General features: G+C 40.9%; 1 protein-coding gene across 1 annotated transcript; it reads left to right on the top strand.

The window, feature by feature from the left end:
- Positions 1-44: 44 nt before the first annotated feature.
- On the top strand, positions 45-5,693 carry zc4h2 (zinc finger, C4H2 domain containing). The gene is made up of 5 exons (XM_041048163.1): positions 45-194; positions 895-1,066; positions 1,327-1,499; positions 4,462-4,624; positions 4,985-5,693. Exons 1-5 carry the CDS (start codon positions 142-144, stop codon positions 5,096-5,098), a joined length of 675 nt encoding a protein of 224 aa, XP_040904097.1. The 5' UTR covers positions 45-141; the 3' UTR covers positions 5,099-5,693.
- Positions 5,694-21,822: the final 16,129 nt, after the last annotated feature.

Raw genomic sequence — 21,822 nt, 5'->3', positions numbered from 1 at the left:
CGTAGCCAGGGTTTCACATTGCGGGCGCGTGCTCGCCTTGCGCGCTCACCCGGTCTATTGTGTCTTTTTATCAACAAGGAGACCACCGTGGCCTTACGGGTAACTGAGCAAGCCAGCTGAGAGACAAGGGATCACTTAACCATGGCGGACGAACAAGAAATAATGTGCAAATTAGAAAATATCTTGGAAATACGGTAAGAAATGGACGTGCAGTAAAATGAATGGTTGCCAAATGTTTGACATGTACATTATCTGAGCTAACCTTAGCCGTCCAAGAAGAAGCCCCGGGCTTCGCTTTTGTTACTGAGCTAGCTAATATTAGCCGGTCTGCTGTGAACCCTTTTAAGAAGCTCTGCTCTTCTTGTGAAACGTTAGCCTGTCTCCGACAGGATTGCCAAGAATTTACTACAAGTTAAATAAGGGATAATTACACACAAACTGCAGTTAAGTTGCACGTTCGGATCATACACGCATTAACAATCCAGATGTGTATTAACAAAATGCCAGATGTGGGCTGCTAATTATTGCTGTTGTTAAGCTAGCTACTTAGCTAACAAGCTTAGCTGTCTGTCATTAACTCGCTTAACACCGGTGGCAGACTAGTGTTTGTTTACCGTGATGTCTTCGTTGCAACAACAGTTAATAATGCAGTAACAGAATACATTAATTCACAGCTGGAGTAATGGGGCATTCCGCTTAACATTAATGCGGAACAGCTGCGAAGTTAATACTAATTTTGCAAAGAATCAAAGCAGGGCATAACGGATGGAGAGGAATAATGTGTGGTGGTTTAGTTTGTTTTTTTGTGACGAATTCTCTTATTTATTTATATTCGCATCTGTGGGGGAGATAACCTGACAGCTGCTGTTTTTTTGTCTGTGCCACTGGCTGCAGGAACAAGACTATCCAGATGCAAAAAATCAAGTCTCGTCTGAAGATTGAGTTTGAGGCTCTGGAGTCTGAGGAGAAGCATCTCAAAGAGTACAAACAGGAGATGGATCTCCTTCTACAAGAGAAAATGGCACATGTGGAGGAGCTGCGGCTCATCCATGCAGATATAAATGTGGTGAGTGGGTATTATAGGCAGAGAAATTCAGTGTGACAATCTCAGTGAAATCTCACTTCAGCTTTACAATGAGTACAGTATAGCAACAGCATTAACAATAACAATGTTTGACCAACAACAAATGATAAAGATATTGTGGATGCAGTTTCAGCGCCTGTATTATTATTGGTATAAAAGATATAATATCTAGGCAACCACAAATAGCTTATCCTGAGGATATTACGTGTGTATTCCTCAAATATCTAATCCTGTCCTTTCAGATGGAGAGCACCATCAAGCAGTCAGAGAATGACCTGAATAAACTGCTAGAAACAACTCGCCGTCTGCATGATGAGTACAAACCTCTGAAGGAGCATGTTGATGCCCTTAGGATGACTTTGGGTCTTCACAGACTCCCCAACCTCAATGAAGAAGAAGAGAAGCTCTCCCTGGAGTAAGTATACACAGAAATAAACAAACATACACAAAAGGCATGTAAGGCACACTGAATTGCTTTTGAACAGATGTTAGATGTAGTTTAGGTCATAAAATTTTGTACATAAAATTTTCTCAACCAGAGGACAGAGAGAAATCTGGTTATTAGTGAATTTAAAAAGAAATTCGGTTGATGTCATGTTGAGCTAAAAAGCAGGCTTATTTTTGCAAATAGTCCGTTCACAAGATCATCATACTGTAACTCACTGTATTTTGATGAGGACAGGGAGTATAAGTATAGAAAGTAGGGCAGGAAATCCTAGATCAGATGTCCTTAGCTTTATCTAAGAAGGTTTGAATTGTCTGTATGTTCTTGAACAGACAAGGACAGGAAGCTAGGTTCAGACACTAGCCAGTACTGTTAAATAAACATGTTATTATATGTTACATTAGTAGAGATACGTTCAGAAAAATATTTTGCCTTTGCATAAATTTTCTTGTTGAAGGATTTTAATTAATCCTTCAGTTGTTCATACTGCACTAATTTTGTACTTTTGTGATTAAAACAATGATCGCCTTATTGATTTAAAATAATATACTGAAGGTTTTAGACGTGTATTTTCCCACTGTGGATGTTAAAATTACCAGGGGTAGGTGGGGGCATAAGTTAAACTAAAACTCAGCAGATTTCTGCCTTTACCTGATAAAGAAATCACAGTTTGACCAAAGCAGTGCAACATTGTGCAACAGCAAATGGGTCATCAAAACATGATTATTATTATAAATAGACCAAGGAGTTACGTTAATAGTTTTCCTGATAGTCGTGTTGGGTGGTGAGGGATAGTACATATTACAGCAGTGAGGTATGCTGTTAGCTGATTTAGTAGCATAACTAAAGTCTTGGAACGTAACTGTGGAAATGACAGGACGGTTGTAGGTCATGAGAATCTGGGACTATGGCCAAGCAGCGACGTCTTGGATCACATGTTGAGATTACATTGCTCAGATGTCAAGGACAAATGATAGTTCGCTGCCCTCACCGGTTTTTCAGATGTTTTTTTGTTAGGACAGGAAGTGTAGAGAAAATGGTGCAGCTTATTCTTAACATAATGTGAAGCGGGGCAAAGCTAAAGTGTTATGGAGAACTGAAGCTTGATGCAATTTGGTTGTGAAACAGTTAATGTCCTACATTAAGGGAATATCCTTTGAGTAAGAGATGATCTTACTATATGGCCAATCAGTGGTCTGAAGAGCCTGAATGGTTTGTCTGAGTTTAACAGTCACTGGGGATGTTGAGCAGGTGTCCATGGCCCTAGTGAGATTGTTGGAATGTCTCAAGCAATTGTGACATTGTTTGTGGAAAAAAACTGTGGAAAAAAGTTTTTCAAATTATGTTTTCAGTGCTTGGAGCATCAGACACACTTCACTCACATCCATTGTACCAGGATGAAAACAGAAGCAGCAAATATCTGAAAACTTTAACCTGTTATATCAATACTATGATGTCTGCGTGACTAGGTACCATGAGGAGTAAACAGAACATTGCACCACATGCCTGGAGCCTTTATAACAGGTGACTGGTTTATTTATGATGGGGGTGATTAATAGCGCCAAGGATCATGTTCATGCATTCAAGTGTTTGTAAGGACAGTGATAGAGAAATACTTTTTAACTGAGATTATATTCTTCCGTGGTACAGACCAAAATACAGACTCAGTAGTTGATCTGGTCCCTCACCCTCATGGGTGTGGCTGTCAAGATTTGACATTCCTGCTCAACTGGAATTTTTTTTCTAACTACACAGGGAAATTAAAAAAAAAAAAGAATTGTAGTTTCTCGTTGTTGTCAATTAGGATACTGTGTGTACTACAAACTGAAATTTTCAGCACAAATAAAGATCAGTAGTTGTGAGGAAGAGTGCTGGACCACTGGTGCTCAGCACCGCTGACAGCATTGTTGGCAGGCTGGCTTCTCAATTTGGCTTTGCACCGTGTGGAAGCTTGGATGATGAGTTCATTTCTGGCCAGGTGGTAGCTGTCTCCCTTTCCCTTCGTGCTGGCGTGCTCCTTGATGTTCCCTGTGTGTATGAGATAGTCAGAAAGTTGTGGCTTATCACTGTTGTTCTTCAGTGGTTTTTCTTAGAAGACAGAACTCATCGCAGAGGGAGATTTATGATTATGTCTGGAGAGATGCTAAAACTGTCACTTTCACATCTTGCTGCCAGCAAAGTAATACTAGGGTCATTTTTACCTAATAGTAATAGTGCCCACTGCAGTTGTATTACAAGGTGCGATGGAACAACTTTGGAGAAAATTAAGTCACACCTCACAGGCCTGTGGAGTGTTAGGTACATTTTAAGCTACTCAGTGAGTGTGATATATCAGCACAAAACAGTGCACGCTACACCTCAGTAACAGGAAAAAATCCCTACTGAAATACACACTTACACAAAAACAAGAATGACAGAGAATCCATATCAAATAAACCTCTATTAACTATGAATTATTGTAATGCGCATGTTGATGCAGTGCTTGTAAATAGGCTTCGATGTTGTGCTTCGGCGGATGGTGGTTACAGGAAATACAACCCATTACATTTGCTTGGTGAACGCTCAAAGTTCTGCTCTGTCGCAAACCTATTTTGAGAGAAACCAGAGAGCGTAATGAAATGGGATATCACTTTTCTTTTTTTTTTTTTTTTCTGAAAACGGGCCAGTCAGGCATAAAGTCCAAGGCCACATTTCTTTCCCAGCCCTCTCCTGCCCACACAGACACACTCGCTTGCATGCAGACAAACACTCTCACCATGACTGTACTTTTGCTCAGAGTTGTGCATAAAAAGAGGATGTGTGAGCTCAACTATAACGTTCCCCAATTCCATCTCTTGATACACAGCATAGATGGGATGTTCTCAACTGTGATCACAAGCTCTAAATAAGAATCCTATCTAGCCAGGTTCATCTCTTTCTTTGCTTTCAACAGTTACTTTGAGAAGCAGAAAGCGGAGTGGCAGAAGGAGCCACATGAGCCCGCCATCCCAGAATCCCTTGCTGCTGCTGCAGCAGCAGCACAGCAGCTTCAGGTGTCCAGGAAGCAAGATGCCCGCCAGACAGCCACCTTCAGACAGCAACCCCCACCCATGAAGGTATTTTTCCTGTTGACCCTAAAATAGCTGCAGCAGGGATGTAAAATAGTCAATTTCTCAGTTGTGAATAGTCAGTGGATGGTCTGACCTAATAATAGAGCAGTTACAGTTAATTAGGCTGCGATTTGGATCATTTCTTTCATAATAATGAAAAAGCCCTGTGAATTTCCAAGATGTAATTGGTTCATAACTGTGTCATACACAGAGAAAACGTTAAGAAAACAAACCACCCTGAATTAAAATAAAGAAAAGATTATGCATTGTCATACGCCACCTGACTAAGCTGCGTGCTTATCTCTACAAGACAACGAGAATGACGTAACGTGAAGTAACTGAAGAAATTTCCTCCCCTCTCTCCAGGCTTGCCTGTCCTGCCACCAGCAGATTCATCGTAATGCTCCTATCTGCCCATTGTGCAAAGCCAAGAGCCGCTCCCGCAACCCAAAGAAGCCCAAGAGGAAGCCCGATGAGTAGATCCCTACTCCACCTTCAGCTTCAGTAGGGTTTAAAGGGAACTGGTCCAATACACTGATCGTAGATCAGCCATATATATATATATAAATAACAATATGTGGCTGAAATAACAGGTCTGTGCTTCAGGACAATTTCCACGCTCAGTCCCCGCTTTAACAGTAACTTGTTCTTAGTAACTTGTTCATTATCTGTCAACAATTGATTGAGGATCTGATTATGTCATTCTGTTGTTTGTTTTTATTAGTGCTTTGGATGTGTTTATATGTAACTGTATGACTTCCATAGTAGGTTAAAATGTCCAAATAACCTCGCCCATGTTGCTATTGTTTATTGCCTTAGATATTGTAGTGTCCGTCCTAATTTTTTTTTTATGCATGCGCGCTTCCATGACTGTCTGTTGTGCATTATTTGTGCCAATATAAAAATCTAATAGGTTTAATTGCAAAGTTAAATAAAACACAAAGTTGTTTTAATGTTTACAGTGTTCAAGTGACCACAAACTGGACAAAAGAAGGCCAGACTCATTTGCTCTGAATAGTGTTATGTGTTTAACTTTAATACAGTGATAAGAAAATAAATGGCTGTTTTGTACTGATCTTGTTATCATGTGCTTTTTTTTCATGCCCAGGACAAAGGCTACACACTTCTTTTAGTGGTGTAAATGTAAACAACAATGTATCTGAGGAGGGTAACTGAGGACATCACCTTCAGCATGTTGGTCAATGTTTATTTGGCAAACGGATGGATTTAGTTTGTGTGTGAAAATACGACGAATATGTTTGACTTCACCACAACACTGTCCCTTTTTATTGTATTAATACTGTGCCCGTCATGTCTGCAGCTATCTGTCTGGAAAAGGACAGCGAGGTCTTGCTAAATGAGTTCCTGTAGCGCTTTTGTCAGGGTGACCCCTCATTTCATCTGTTGCCAGGGCAACTCCACGTTCTTTAGTGGTTGCTAAGGCAACCCCAGGTTGCTGTGACCCGCATATCTTCACCAAGTAGTTCCTCCCAAATCCAGCGAGGGGCATTGCAGGACTTTGGGAAATTTTGGACAAACTTGGCCAACTTTCACCATCTCATAAACGAGAAAGAATTGTTTTACTCCTGGGAGTAACTGATCTGATCAGAAGATCTGGCAAAAACACTAGTCTGACAGGTTTGACACAGAGTTGGTCTGTAATTGAAAGTCACTTACTCTGTGGCTCAAGTGTGTGTTTAGTCTGCCCTTCAGTGTTTGGAACTGCAGTTGTGTCTTCTTCCTCCAGATAAAACTTTTCAAGGCCAGAAAAGCCTGTTCCTGCTCACACACACTGCAGACAGCGGGATCATGGAGCTCAGCCTCTGCAGCCTGTCACAAAAGACAAACACACAAAGCAGGAAAATAAGACTTTTTTTTCCTACAATAATAACGACCTCATAATAACACTTGAATCACACAGGATCTCCCAACCCGTCTCATCTGCTCCTTGAAGGTTTTGAGCCTCAGCACTGAGATGAGTTGAAGTGGGACGGGCTGAACCTCAGGACCTTGACACATGAGACTGAGGGAGGGCTGCTGTCTCTCCCGGAGGTTACGCGCTCTGTAATCTCGTAACTCGTCCCCTGATACAGTCCTCTCCCTCCCTCTGCCTCCTTTGTGTTCGTGTGTCCTCCTCCCCTCCTCCTGCTCTCCTGAGCACTGAAGATGCTGCTGTTTGTTTCGCACACGGGAAATCATTGTTCTGCAGTAACTTCTCAGGGCTTCCTCTTCCATTTTGTAGAAACTACAGTACCTGGAAGCATTTTTACTAGTGCCTCATCCGTTAAACGGTGATGTTAAGGTAGTAATACTCAATAACCGATGATAACGTTTACTTACTAACGACTCGTTAACTGTAAATTAAGCGGTTGATGGCTGGGGAGGCAATAAACTATCCTAACGACTATCTTAACCAACCGTCTTCGTTTAGCTTTAACAGACTTTTCGGGGTAAAATATGAAAACATTTCAAACTACAAACACAGCTCATTCAGAAATGGCTTTCCTCTTAACCAAGCTGTTTACACACCGTCTTCTTTTACTGTTTACTACAGCTGCACTTCCCGCCGTCGGTGCATCACTACCGCCCTCTGGTGGTCGACAGTTGCATGTGAAGGACAATCACTTGGACAAGTTTTGATGCCATTCAAAGAATTTCATTTATAATTATTCATATTACTTAATTCGTTTACAGTGTCTTTTATATCTCATATGCTATTTTTAGAAACTTACATTATATAATAAACATTTATTTTTTGTTACTCCTATCAGCTGCAATTTGACAAATAAAAACTCACAGCGTGATGAAATAGCACACGTTAGAGAACAGATTCATCATTAGCCAGTGATGTGTTGGCTTTACATTAACCCCTTAACACTCCGGCCTAATTTGCCCAAAACACCTGTCAAAAACATGCCCAAATTAAATTCAAAGCTGTTCTTGAGCCCTTAGAAGGACATTCAAAAGTTTGGTCTCTTTGTGAAGGTAACACTCTAAAGTTTTTATTTCAGCAGTCTGATCTACTGTAGGTGTAACTGGTATCGAGTAAGAGAATATTAAACACAGAAAAAAAAATTTTTTTTTTCCTTGCCTGGATTTTTTTTAAAAAAATGCATCTTTCTAATAGCCTGGGCTTGTAGGATAGGATTAGATGACAACATATTTCTGTAGACTGAAGTCCTACCCATTCCATTCATAGCAATTGTACAAAAAATTGACTGTTTTGCACAGGTTTTTCAGTGGGTATGTCCAGGCGTTCTCAAGAGCTATCCAAAATGGCCACTTTGGATAGCTCTTGGGCACGCCAGGTGCCAAGTGTATAACTCCTGAATGCTTCAACATACAGACATCAATGACGGCTCTAATGAAAGGTGACACTTAGAGGAATCATATTCCATATTGATTCCTCCAATACATTAATATTCATATTAATATTCATATTCATATTCATATTCACAATTAGTAGTACAAAAATCGTTATGGAAGAGAGAACACATTGAATGCTCATTATTCTATTGAAACTAAACCTGCATTATAAGAAATTAGTCAGAAAAAGTGCTATGGTCAGAAATCAACACCTTTATGTGAATGAATCACATACTATTCACAGCAAACTGTTTACATATTTACAATTTCACCTTCCTAAGTTTGGCCACCTGGTTAGCTCAATTGGTAGAACATGAGACTCAATATCTCAGGATCGTGGGTTTGAGCCCCACTCTGGACGGCACCACCTCCACCTCCCCAGGTGGTGAGCCCACAGGTGGTGAGCCCACCGTAGAATTTCGGTGTGGACTGGGCGGCCGCAACCTGGGCCTGGACCCATATAAGCGGCAGATGATGACATCATCACGTTATTCTCAGCATGCCATGCAGTAAAGTAAGAGACTTGACTCATTTAATCAACGGATCTCAGTCTTCAGACAGTTGATTGGTCAAACTGTGTGCTCTTGATTGCTGGGAACAAAAACCCACAGCCACATGGCCCTTTTGCTCTCTCCTGTTTCTAAGTGATGTGTCGGTCGCGACCGCAATGGCCATCTATGAAGTGAACGACGGGAGCCGCAGCCGCTTTGTTTTTGTTTTTTCGTTCACGTGATTGGTCAACTACGTGACGTGCGGCGTGTCCGCACTAAGCCGGGGGGGGGGGGGGGGGGGTGCGGTAGCGGGGGTTACAGACACAGGAGAGAAAGAGAGAGAACAGCCCCTAAAGAGACAACACGCTGAGAAGGTGACAAAATGAGTGACCGCAGGAAAATTAATTAATTTTACACGTAATTTTACATTATTTTGTTAATAAATCAATTTAAGCAACAAAAAACATCTGCGGAGAACCTGGGGAGCTGAAAGAACCGGCACTTTTTAGCGAGCCGAGCCATAAGAAAATCACTACTGTTTTTACGCACGTACGCACGACTAGCTGACATCCAGTATATTTGTTTACGCACGGTCTTGTAGCCCCTCCTCCTTCTACAATCACAACATGTGACGCTTCCCCGCGACTGCAATTTCATTGGCTACACGGCCATTAGATCAGATTCAGCGTAAGATATGATAGGCGGAGAAGACAAGCGTCAGAGTGGGCGGTGCACTTTAACGTGTTAGAGTCGCTCATTGGCTATTTCTGGCTGTGGGGGGGCCATAGATCTTCCTGGATGGTCAAATGAGGTGTCAATCAAAAGCAGAGGGCAGGGACTACAAACCAAGCTCCATGGTATTAATTTTCAAAACAAAACAGAGGCGACAAAACGTAGAAACGAAGGAGCAATAGTGCACTGTAGTTTTCAGTCGGAAAAATTCGATTGCAACTTTTGATCATTTATGCACCTAAAGAAATGTTTTTGACCGCATTTTTCAACTCGACGTGATTCTTTAGACTTTTCCCGACAAAACAAGACCATTTTTGTTGTTGTTGCGCTGCGTGTTGAACCGGAGGGCGACTAGTAAAAAAATAAAAACAGTGAGCGACGACAGTTATTACTTTGTTGTTTTTTAGAAGATGGTTTAGTTCTACCTAAAGTCGTTGTTTTATCTTGTAAAGGTTTATATCGCTGAAAAGATAAGACTTTCAGCTTTCAAATGATACGCTGCATGCGCACCACCTTAAATGCAGTAGTTATGTAGGTACAAAAAAACACAGACATGTCCGAGAAATAGCATGACGGCCCGCCGGCGGGCCGTCGGAGCGTTAAGGGGTTAACTGGCAGTGAAATAGTTCACATTTGTTCACACAGCAAGTGGCAAAGATGCCGTTTAAAATAATGACATTTATTCTGTAATAACATTAATAATAATAAAATTAATAACTAGACAATTCCCCTGCAGGAAATCGCAAAAGTGGTGTGGTGTGCTGTGCTGTCCCATTCATTGTCTGTACTGTTGCTGTAAAGCAGAAACCAAAACGTATTCATGACTCATGTAAATGAAAGAATGATCAAAGAGAGGGTGGGAGAAGAAGGAGAAGAAGAAGAAGAAGAAGAAGAAGAAGGGAGGGAGCACAGGATGGATAGAAAAGGGTCAGATTCACGATATCATGAACATACTTATCGCAGTTCAACAAAGACTGACCAGAGACTGGAAATGACACAGAGCATCAGCTAACAATCAGGACAGAGCACAAAAACAGCTAATACCAACCTCAGAGAACAAACTGAGAATGGTAACCTTGGAAACGGCAGAATATCCCATATCATAAGAACCTAAAGTTAAAACAATAGTTTGCTATGGTTTCTTCTGTTAAACATACACATAATTCAGATACCAATACAGATTTGAAATTCATTAAATCACCCACTTGGTAAAAATACAGCTTTAAGACAGAGTCAGCAACAGTCTAAATGAACAACAACTACTTACAACAGCACTATGTTATATTAGTATCACATCTTATGTCATATGAATCGACTCAGTTTGACCTTATTCACTATATAATGGAGAAGTTCTGGCTAATTGAATCCTGTTAATGACACCAAATAACTGCCAAATGTGAGCACTAAATAAAAGTTAAATATAAAGTACAAGAATTCCTTCAACTAAGTGACAAAATTAAATGAGAAACATATGAGAAAAGGGACAAAGAAATCCTTTGACTTCAACCTGTATTTTTTTTTTTTTTTTTAAAGATACCATTTCTTTTAAAAAACACAGATCCCAGCGCATGTTCAGACAGTTTCTCCATGGTTTGGATTCAGGTGTTCAACTTCAAGTATGTCAATAGCACGTAGCTCAGAAGGAACAAATTAATCATTATTGTTCAAGCTGGTAAACTTAACACATCTATTAGGTTTTCACAGCGGACACTGCGTTCATCATCACCACTAGATGGAAAATGAAGCAAATATACCCAAACTGGGTGCATCTTTACAGTCGTCTGAGCTATCTGAGTCGTCTCTCTGCCAGGCTTCCTTCACTTACCCTGTCCACCACGCAAGAAAAAAAAAGTAAGGTAGGAACCCACCTAGACTTAAACCTGACCCAAATAACCCCACGTCGCTTGATTCTGCAGCGAATCTTGTCCGTGATTGACCGTATGTAGCGCTTTACAGGGGTGGGAAAGATTCCCCTGTCGGGAGGCCTCCCTTTGTGCCGACGCCAAAAAAAAGTACGAATCGCAAAACGTTTCCTCACCGCACCTACTTCAACCCAGAAAGGTCCTACTCCAGTCTTCCCTTGGAACGAAACTTGGCAGAGTGAGACGAGCCAGTGCTTGACCTCAAAGTCCAACTCACCCTCCCTGTACAATAAAGCTATCAAAATTTGGGTGGTGATGATGGACAGCAATGCAGCTATGCTCAGGACACAGGCTGACCAATCGATCTACATCAGACCTGCCCGTCTACCCTCCACCATTTAATGATAGAAAACTTAGCAGCTTACTGACCTAACAATGATTTTACTCAATATCAAAAAAAATGTGATCACAAATGTATCTCAGATGCCAATACAGATTTTAAATGGATTCATAAAACATCATCCATGGGCTGAAAAACTGCTTGAAAAAGCCAACATCGCAGATCCAGCTGTGTTTCATTTGCACTTTCCTGAGACAGTGTCCTCTTGAGGCATCACAAGTGAAAAGCTGGTAAAACTTCTGTTCCAACAACAGAGATAATAAATAGTCACAGTCTGTGCTTAATCAGCACTTGAGCTTCGTTACGCAGAAAATCAGCCCATCCACTTCCTAGATGCAGCAGACTCACTTCCTGGTCATGTCCTGTAGTTTGAAGAGCAGCTTGTAGACTTGTGCGATGTGGCTCCAACAGTCCTTCAGAGGTGAGGTCCAGAGATCTAGGCGGTGTCCAGGGCTTGGTGGATCAGGTCAGAACACAACATTCCTCTTCCAGCCTTCCTTAAGGTTGGACATATGACTTGAAGAGGGAAAAAAAAATCATTAGCCATCAGTAAAAAGCAAACAGACTAAAGCAAATCTTCAACGAGACCTCAGATCTTACCTTTGGTTGCCGCTCTCTCACTTTCTCTGACTCTGGTGTCTGCTGCTTTCACAGATTGTTGTGGAACAGTCCAGTGCATCCATCCCTGCAGGGTGGAAAGTCTGCTGGGAGTCTCCGAAGTCTTCTATCCATCAGTCCATTAACTCAAAACTTCATCACATTCCAGGTCTGTACTGCCTGTGGAACCCCTCCTCAGCATGTTCTGCCGTGGTCTTGTGATCTTTGCAAACCCTTCCACAGAGGCTCAGCAGCAATTAGCAAGTCCAATGTCCTGACGTACATGGAGACAGTCTGAGAAGAAGCTATTGTCTTCTACTGAATTTTACACCTTTTGTGGACTAATATCAAAAGGTTGACAGCTCCATGTCTTGGGCTCAGAAACAGAAAAGTCCAAATGTAAAGTAAGAAATGGAAAAAAAAAAAACAAAAGACAAATGATCAAGCCCTACAGAATACAAGGTTTTCCTAATCCAAGTGAAAAAGTTGAATAAATTCACAATAATACATATTTAAGAAAAACAATAACTATGAAAACAAAAGAATAAGAAAAAAACATACACATAAATATGTAAAGTTAAACTAAAATAAATAACATTACAAGTATATGAAAAGGGTTCTAAAGGACAGAAAACTGACAATTTGGGAGAAATGTGTGCAACAGACCATGTAGAAGTAAAAAACATGGATAAAGAGAGTAACACCATCACTGGAGGTTCAGCCACAGAATAAAGCCTCAGTTCACTCATCAAACTACAGCAGCTACACAATAATTTAAGCAGAACTCATGGTCTGTCCAAACTTCAACATGTCTTCCTCACTGTTTGTTCAAGCACTGGAATGAGGCCTTAACTGTGTCTACCCTCTAGAGTCTTTGACATGATTTCTAAAACATAGTGAAAGGTTTCTTCACTATCTGTAAACATCTTTTCAGGTTTGACTTCTGAAATGGCTGTCACTCTGTTCACATTTGTTTATAAAGATTAGCAGTTCTACTTCAAGACAAAGCATGTTATCCTTAAGACCTTCACTTCAATTCAGCCCATGACAATGTCTTATTTCAAGTAAGTCAATAGCATGTAGCTCAGTAGGAGAAAACCAATCATTATTGTTCAACCTTGTAAACTTGACAAATCTATTAGGTTTTCACAGTGGTCACTGTGTTCATCATCACCACTAGATGGAAAATGAAGCAAATATACCCAAAGTGGGTGCATCTTTACAGTCATCTGAGCTATCTGAGTCGTCTCTCTGCCAGGCTTCCTTCCCTTACCCTGTTCACCACTCAATAAAAAAAGAAAAAGAAAGTTACAAACCCACCAACACTTAAACTTGACCCAAATAACCCCACGTCGCTTGATTCTGCAGTGAATCTTGTCCGCGATTGACCGTATGTAGCGCTTTACAGGGGCGGGAACGATTCCCCTGTCGGGAGGCCTCCCTTTGTGCCGACGCCAAAAAGAAAGTACAAATCGCAAAACGTTTCCTCGCCGCTCCTACTTCAACCCAGAAAGGTCCTACTCCAGTCTTCCCTTGGAACGAAACTTGGCAGAGTGAGACGAGCCAGTGTTTGACCTCAAAGTCCAACTCACCCTCCCTGTACAATAAAGCTTCTATCAAAATTTGGGTGATGATGGACAGCAATGCAGCTATGCTCAGGACACAGGCTGACCAATCGCTCTACATCAGACCTGCCAGTCTACCCTCCACCATTTAATGATAGAAAACTTAGCAACTTACTGACCTAACAGTGATTTTACTCAATATCAAAAAAAAATGTGATCACAAATGTATCTCAGATGCCAATACAGATTTTAAATGGATTCACAAAACATCATCCATGGGCTGAAAAACTGCTTGAAAAAGCCAACATCGCAGATCCAGCTGAGTTTCATTTGCACTTTCCTGAGACAGTGTCCTCTTGAGGCATCACAAGTGAAAAGCTGGTAAAACTTCTGTTCCAACAACAGAGATAATAAATGGTCACAGTCTGTGCTTAATCAGCACTTGAGCTTCGTTACGCAGAAAATCAGCCCATCCACTTCCTAGATGCAGCAGACTCACTTCCTGGTCATGTCCTGTAGTTTGAAGAGCAGCTTGTAGACTTGTGCGATGTGGCTCCAACAGTCCTTCAGAGGTGAGGTCCAGAGATCTAGGCGGTGTCCAGGGCTTGGTGGATCAGGTCAGGACACAACATTCCCCTTCCAGCCTTCTTTAAGGTTGGACATATGACTTGAAGAGAGAAACAAAAAATCATTAGCCATCAGTAAAAAGCAAACAGACGAAAGCAAATCTTCAACGAGACCTCAGATCTTACCTTTGGTTGCCACTCTCTCACTTTCTCTGACTCTGGTGTCTGCTGCTTTCACAGATTGTTGTGGAACAGTCCAGTGCATCCATCCCTGCAGGGTGAAAAGTCTGCTGGGAGTCTCCAAAGTCTTCTATCCATCAGTCCATTAACTCAAAACTTCATCACATTCCAGGTCTGTATTGCCTGTGGAACCCCTCCTCAGCATGTTCTGCCGTGGTCTTGTGATCTTTGCAAACCCTTCCACAGAGGCTCAGCAGCAATTAGCAAGTCCAATGTCCTGACGTACATGGAGACAGTCTGAGAAGAAGCTATTGTCTGCTACTGCATTTTACACCTTTTGAGGACTAATATTAAAAGGTTGACAGCTCCATGTCTTGGGCTCAGAAACAGAAAAGTCTAAATGGAAAGTAAGAAATGGAAAAAAAAAACAAAAAACAAATGATCAAGCACTACAGAATACAAGGTTTTCCTAATCCAAGTGAAAAAGTTAAATAAATTCACAATAATACATATTTAAGAAAAACAAGAACTATGAAAACAAAAGAATAAAAAAAACATAAATATGTAAAGTTAAACTAAAATAAATAACATTACAAGTATATGAAAAAGGTTCTAAAGGACAGAGAACTGACAATTTGGGAGAAATGTGTGCAACAGACCATGTAGAAGTAAAAAACATGGATAAAGAGAGTAACACCATCACTGGAGGTTCAGCCACAGAATAAAGCCTCAGTTCACTCATCAAACTACAGCAGCTACACAATAATTTAAGCAGAACTCATGGTCTGTCCAAACTTCAACATGTCTTCCTCACTGTTTGTTCAAGCACTGGAATGAGGCCTTAACTGTGTCTACCCTCTAGAGTCTTTGACATGATTTCTAAAACATTGTGAAAGGTTTCTTCACTATCTGTAAACATCTTTTCAGGTTTGCCTTCTGAAATGGCTGTCACTCTGTTCACATTTGTTTATAAAGTTTAGCAGTTCTACTTCAAGACAAAGCCTGTTATCCTTAAGACCTTCACTTCAATTCAGCCCATGACAATGTCTTATTTCAAGTAAGTCAATAGCACGTAGCTCAGTAGGAGAAAACCAATCATTATTGTTCAACCTTGTAAACTTGACAAATCTATTAGGTTTTCACAGTGGTCACTGTGTTCATCATCACCACTAGATGGAAAATGAAGCAAATATACCCAAACTGGGTGCATCTTTACAGTCGTCTCTCTGCCAGGCTTCCTTCCCTTACCCTGTTCACCACTCAATAAAAAAAGAAAAAGAAAGTTACAAACCCACCAACACTTAAACTTGACCCAAATAACCCCACGTCGCTTGATTCTGCAGTGACTCTTGTCCGCGATTGACCGTACGTAGCGCTTTACAGGGGTGGGAAAGATTCCCCTGTCGGGAGGCCTCCCTTTGTGCCGACGCCAAAAAAAAGTACAAATCGCAAAACGTTTCCTCACCGGTCCTACTTCAACCCAGAAAGGTCCTACTCCAGTCTACCCTTGGAACGAAACTTGGCAGAGTGAGACGAGCCAGTGTTTGACCTCAAAGTCCAACTCACCCTCCCTGTACAATAAAGCTTCTATCAAAATTTGGGTGATGATGGACAGCAATGCAGCTATGCTCAGGACACAGGCTGACCAATCGCTCTACATCAGACCTGCCCGTCTACCCTCCACCATTTAATGATAGAAAACTTAGCAACTTACTGACCTAACAATGATTGTACTCAATATAAAAAAAATGTGATCACAAATGTATCTCAGATGCCAATACAGATTTTAAATGGATTCACAAAACATCATCCATGGGCTGAAAAACTGCTTGAAAAAGCCAACATCGCAGATCCAGCTGAGTTTCATTTGCACTTTCCTTAGACAGTGTCCTCTTGAGGCATCACAAGTGAAAAACTGGTAAAACTTCTGTTCCAACAACAGAGATAATAAATGGTCACAGTCTGTGCTTAATCAGCACTTGAGCTTCGTTACGCAGAAAATCAGCCCATCCACTTCCTAGATGCAGCAGACTCACTTCCTGGTCATGTCCTGTAGTTTGAAGAGCAGCTTGTAGACTTGTGCGATGTGGCTCCAACAGTCCTTCAGAGGTGAGGTCCAGAGATCTAGGCGGTGTCCAGGGCTTGGTGGATCAGGTCAGGACACAACATTCCCCTTCCAGCTTTCCTTAAGGTTGGACATATGACTTGAAGAGAGAAACAAAAAATCATTAGCCATCAGTAAAAAGCAAACAGACTAAAGCAAATCTTCAACGAGACCTCAGATCTTACCTTTGGTTGCCACTCTCTCACTTTCTCTGACTCTGGTGTCTGCTGCTTTCACAGATTGTTGTGGAACAGTCCAGTGCATCCATCCCTGCAGGGTGGAAAGTCTGCTGGGAGTCTCCGAAGTTTTCTATCCATCAGTCCATTAACTCAAAACTTCATCACATTCCAGGTCTGTATTGCCTGTGGAACCCCTCCTCAGCATGTTCTGCCGTGGTCTTGAGATCTTTGTAAACCCTTCCACAGAGGCTCAGCAGCAATTAGCAAGTCCAATGTCCTGACGTACATGGAGACAGTCTGAGAAGAAGCTATTGTCTGCTACTGCATTTTACACCTTTTGAGGACTAATATCAAAAGGTTGACAGCTCCATGTCTTGGGCTCAGAAACAGAAAAGTCCAAATGGAAAGTAAGAAATGGAAAAAAAAAACAAAAGACAAATGATCAAGCACTACAGAATACAAGGTTTTCCTAATCCAAGTGAAAAAGTTAAATAAATTCACAATAATACATATTTAAGAAAAACAAGAACTATGAAAACAAAAGAATAAAAAATAAAAACATAAATATGTAAAGTTAAACTAAAATAAATAACATTACAAGTATATGAAAAAGGTTCTAAAGGACAGAGAACTGACAATTTGGGAGAAATGTGTGCAACAGACCATGTAGAAGTAAAAAACATGGATAAAGAGAGTAACACCATCACTGGAGGTTCAGCCACAGAATAAAGCCTCAGTTCACTCATCAAACTACAGCAGCTACACAATAATTTAAGCAGAACTCATGGTCTGTCCAAACTTCAACATGTCTTCCTCACTGTTTGTTCAAGCACTGAAATGAGGCCTTAACTGTGTCTTCCCCTCTAGAGTCTTTGACATGATTTCTAAAACATAGTGAAAAGTTTCTATACTATCTGTAAACATCTTTTCAGGTTTGCCTTCTGAAATGGCTGCCACTCTGTTCACATTTGTTTATAAAGTTTAGCAGTTCTACTTCAAGACAAAGCCTGTTATCCTTAAGACCTTCACTTCAATTCAGCCCATGACAATGTCTTATTTCAAGTAAGTCAATAGCACGTAGTTCAGAAGGAGAAAACCAATCATTATTGTTCAACCTTGTAAACTTGACAAATCTATTAGGTTTTCACAGTGGTCACTGTGTTAATCATCACCACTAGATAGAAAATGAAGAAAATATACCCAAACTGGGTGCATCTTTACAGTCATCTGAGCTATCTGAGTGGTCTCTCTGCCAGGCTTCCTTCCCTTACCCTGTTCACCACTCAATAAAAAAAGAAAGTTACAAACCCACCAACTCTTAAACCTGACCCAAAATAACCCCACGTCGCTTGATTCTGCAGTTGATCTTGATTGACCATACGTAGCGCTTTACAGGGGCGGGAAAAGTTCCCCTGCTGGGAGGCCTCCCTTTGTGCCGACGCCAAAAAAGACGTAAGAATCGAAAAACTTTTCCTCACCACACCTACTTCAACCCAGACAGGTCCTACTCCTGAGAATGAAACTTGGCAGAAGAAGACGAGCCAGTGTTTGACCTCAAAGTCCAACTCACCCTCCCTGTACAATAAAGCTTCTATCAAAATTTGGGTGGTGATGATGGACAGCAGTGCAACTATGCTCAGGCCATAAGCTGAATACTATTAAAAAATGACACTTACTTTGGAGGATCCCCAATCCATCTACACCAGACCGTGTACACTCCACCATTTAATGATGGAAAACTTATCAACTTAATGACCTAACAATTTTACTCTATATGAAAAAATGTGATCACAAAGGTATCTCAATATCCACAATACCCAAATTCCTAATACAGATTTTAAATGGATTCATAAAACATCATCCATGGGCTGAATAACTGCTTGAGAAAGCCAACATCAAAGATCCAGCTGTGTTTCATTTGCACTTTCCTGAGACCGTCTCCTTTTGAGGCATCACAAGTGAAGAGCTGGTAAAAGTTTGGTTCCAACAACAGAGATAATAAATGGTCACAGTCTGTGCTTAATCAGCACTTGAGCTTCACTATGCCGAAAATCAGCCCATCCACCTCCTAGGTGCAGCAGACTCACTTCCTGGCCATGTCCTGTAGTTTGAAGAGCAGCTTGCAGACTTGTGCAATGTGGCTCCAACATTCCTTCAGAGTTGAGGTCCGGAGATCTAGGCGGTGTCGAGGGCTTGGTGGAGGAGGTCAGGCCACAACATCCCCCTTCCAGCCTTCCTTAATGTTGGACAAATGAGTCAAACAGAGAAAAAAACAATCATTAGTAATAAGTAAAACGCAAACAGACTAAAGCAAATCTTCAACATGACCTCAGATCTTACCTTTGGTTGCCGCTCTCTCACTTCCCCTGACTCTGGTGTCTGCTGCTTTCACAGATTGTTGTGGAACAGTCCAGTGCATCCATCCCTGCAGGGTGGAAAGTCTGCTGGGAGTCTCCGAAGTCTTGTGCCGAAAATCAGCCCATCCACCTCCTAGGTGCAGCAGACTCACTTCCTACTCATGTCATGTAGTTTGAAGAGCAGCTTGTAGACTTGTGCAATGTGGCTGCAACAGTCCTTCAGAGGTGAGGTACGGAGATCTAGGCGGTGGTGGTGGAGGTCAGGCCACAACATTCCCCTTCCAGCCTTCCTTCAGGTTGGACATATGAGTCAAACAGAGAAAAAAAACAATCATTAGTAATAAGTAAAAGCAAACAGACTAAAGCAAACCTTCAACATGACCTCAGATCTCACCTTTGGTTGCTGCTCTCTCACTTCTCCTGACTTTGGTGTCTGCTGCTTTCACAGACTATGGTGGAACAGTCCAGTGCATCCATCCCTGCAGGGTGGAAAGTCTGCTGGGAGTCTCCGAAGTCTTCTATCCATCAGTCCATTAACTCAAAACTTCATCACATTCCAGGTCTGTATTGCCTGTGGAACTCCTCCTCAGCATGTTCTGCCGTGGTCTTGTGATCTTTGCAAACCCTTCCACAGAGCCTCAGGAGTAATTACAAAGTCCAATGTCCTGACATACATGGAGACAGTCTGAGAAGAAGCTATTGTCTCCTACTGCACTTTACACGTTTTGCAGACTAACATCAACAGGTTGACAGCTCTAAGTCTTGGGCCCAGAGACAGAAAAGTCCAAATGTAAAGAAATTTAAAAAAAACAAAAAAAAAAAAACACAAATGATCAAGCACTACAGAGTACAAGGTTTTCTGCATCCAAATGACAAAGTTAAATAAATTCACAATGACGAAGAAATTTAAGAAAAGGGATAACTATGAAAACAAAATTTAAAAAAACCCATACACATAAATATGTAAAGTTAAATTAAAGTAAATAAAATGAGAAATATATAAAAAGGTGCTAAAGGACAGAGAACTGACAATATGGGAGAAATGTGTGAAACAGACCATGTAGAAGTAAAAAACATGGATAAAGAGAGTAACACCATCACTGGAAGTTCAGCCACAGAATAAAGCCTCAGTTCTCTCATCAAACTACAGCAGCTACACAATAATTTAAGCAGAACTCATGGTCTGTCCAAACTTCAACGTATCTTCCCCATTGTTTCTTCAAGCACTGGAAGGAGGCCTTAACTGTGTCTTCCCCTCTAGTGTCTTTGACATGGTTTCTAAAACATAGTGAAAGGTTTCTCTACTATCTGTAAACATCAGGTTTGCCTTCTGAAGACAAAGCCTCTTTAGACCTTCTCTTCAATTCAGCCCATGACAATGTCTCATTTCATGTGTCAATAGCACGTAGCTCAGTAGGAGCAAAATATCATTATTTTGCTGGTAAACTTGACACATCTATTACGTTTTCACAGTGGTCACTGCATTCATCATCACCACTAGATGGAAAATGAAGAAAATATGCCCAAACTGGGTGCATCTTTACAGTCATCTGAGTCATCTCTCTGCCAGGCTTGCTTGCCTTGCCCTGTCCACCACAAAATATATATATATATATATATATATATATATATATATATATATAAAATAAAATAATAATAATAACAAGAAAACAAAAAAAAAAGTAGGAACCCACCTAGACTTAAACCTGGTCCCAAATAACCCCACGTCACTTGATATTGCAGAGAATCTTTAACGTACATAGAGCTTTACAGGGGCGGGAAAGATTCCCCTGTCGGGAGGCCTCCCTTTGTGCCAACACCAAAAAAAAAAAACAAACAGTTGCAAAACTTTTCCTCACCACACCTACTTCAACCCAGACAGGTCCTACTCCAGTCTCCCCTTGGAACGAAACTTGGCAGAGTGAGACGAGCCAGTGTTTGACCTCAAAGTCAACTCATCCTCCCTGTACAATAAAGCTTCTATCAAAATTTGGGTGGTGATGATGGACAGCAATGCAACTATGCTCAGGACACAGGCTGAATACTATTTTTAAAAAAAACACACAAAAAAAAAAAACACAAATAACTCTTACTCTGGAGGATCTCCAATCAATCCACATCAGATCTGCCCGTGTACCTCGACCATTTACTGATAGAAAACTTAACAACTTACTGACCTAACAATGATTTTACTCAATATATAAAAAATGTGATTACAAATGTATCTCAGATGGCAATACAGATTTTAAATCCATTGATAAAACATCATCCATGGGCTAAAAAACTGTTTGAGAAAGCCAACATCAGAAACACATTTACAACCAGATCAGAATAGCAATGCTCTATCAGTAACTCCATTTAGACCAGTCAAAATACAGGCAAGTCATTATCAAAGTCTTGGTCCTAATCAGTTATGATGATCTTAGAAAAGTTATCACCAGGAAACAACAAGATTAAAATAACTTACAGGGAAGCACATGTGGAGACAGTAAGAAAAATAAATAAGTAAATAAGTAAATAAATAAGTAAATAAGTAAATAAATAAATCAGAATCTGAAAGTTCATTCGAACATTCAGATTCTGATTAAACTAAAATACAGCGCCTACTCAGAGGAAACACCATCAGAGCCTAAGACACGGCCAGCACACCATGGCGGCTGTGGATGCCTCCTTGCTCACACTCTACCTTTCACCTCAACAGTAACCACTTCTATATACAGTAGACCTATGACATACACATTGTCTTACTTACAGTTGTGAGGACACACTGAAGCATACTGCCTTAGCTCCTTACCCTAACCTGAC

Source organism: Toxotes jaculatrix, chromosome 10 (genome assembly GCF_017976425.1).
Source record: "Toxotes jaculatrix isolate fToxJac2 chromosome 10, fToxJac2.pri, whole genome shotgun sequence".
NCBI classification, from domain to species: Eukaryota; Metazoa; Chordata; class Actinopteri; family Toxotidae; genus Toxotes; species Toxotes jaculatrix.
This window is presented reverse-complemented; position numbering and strand designations above follow the sequence as displayed.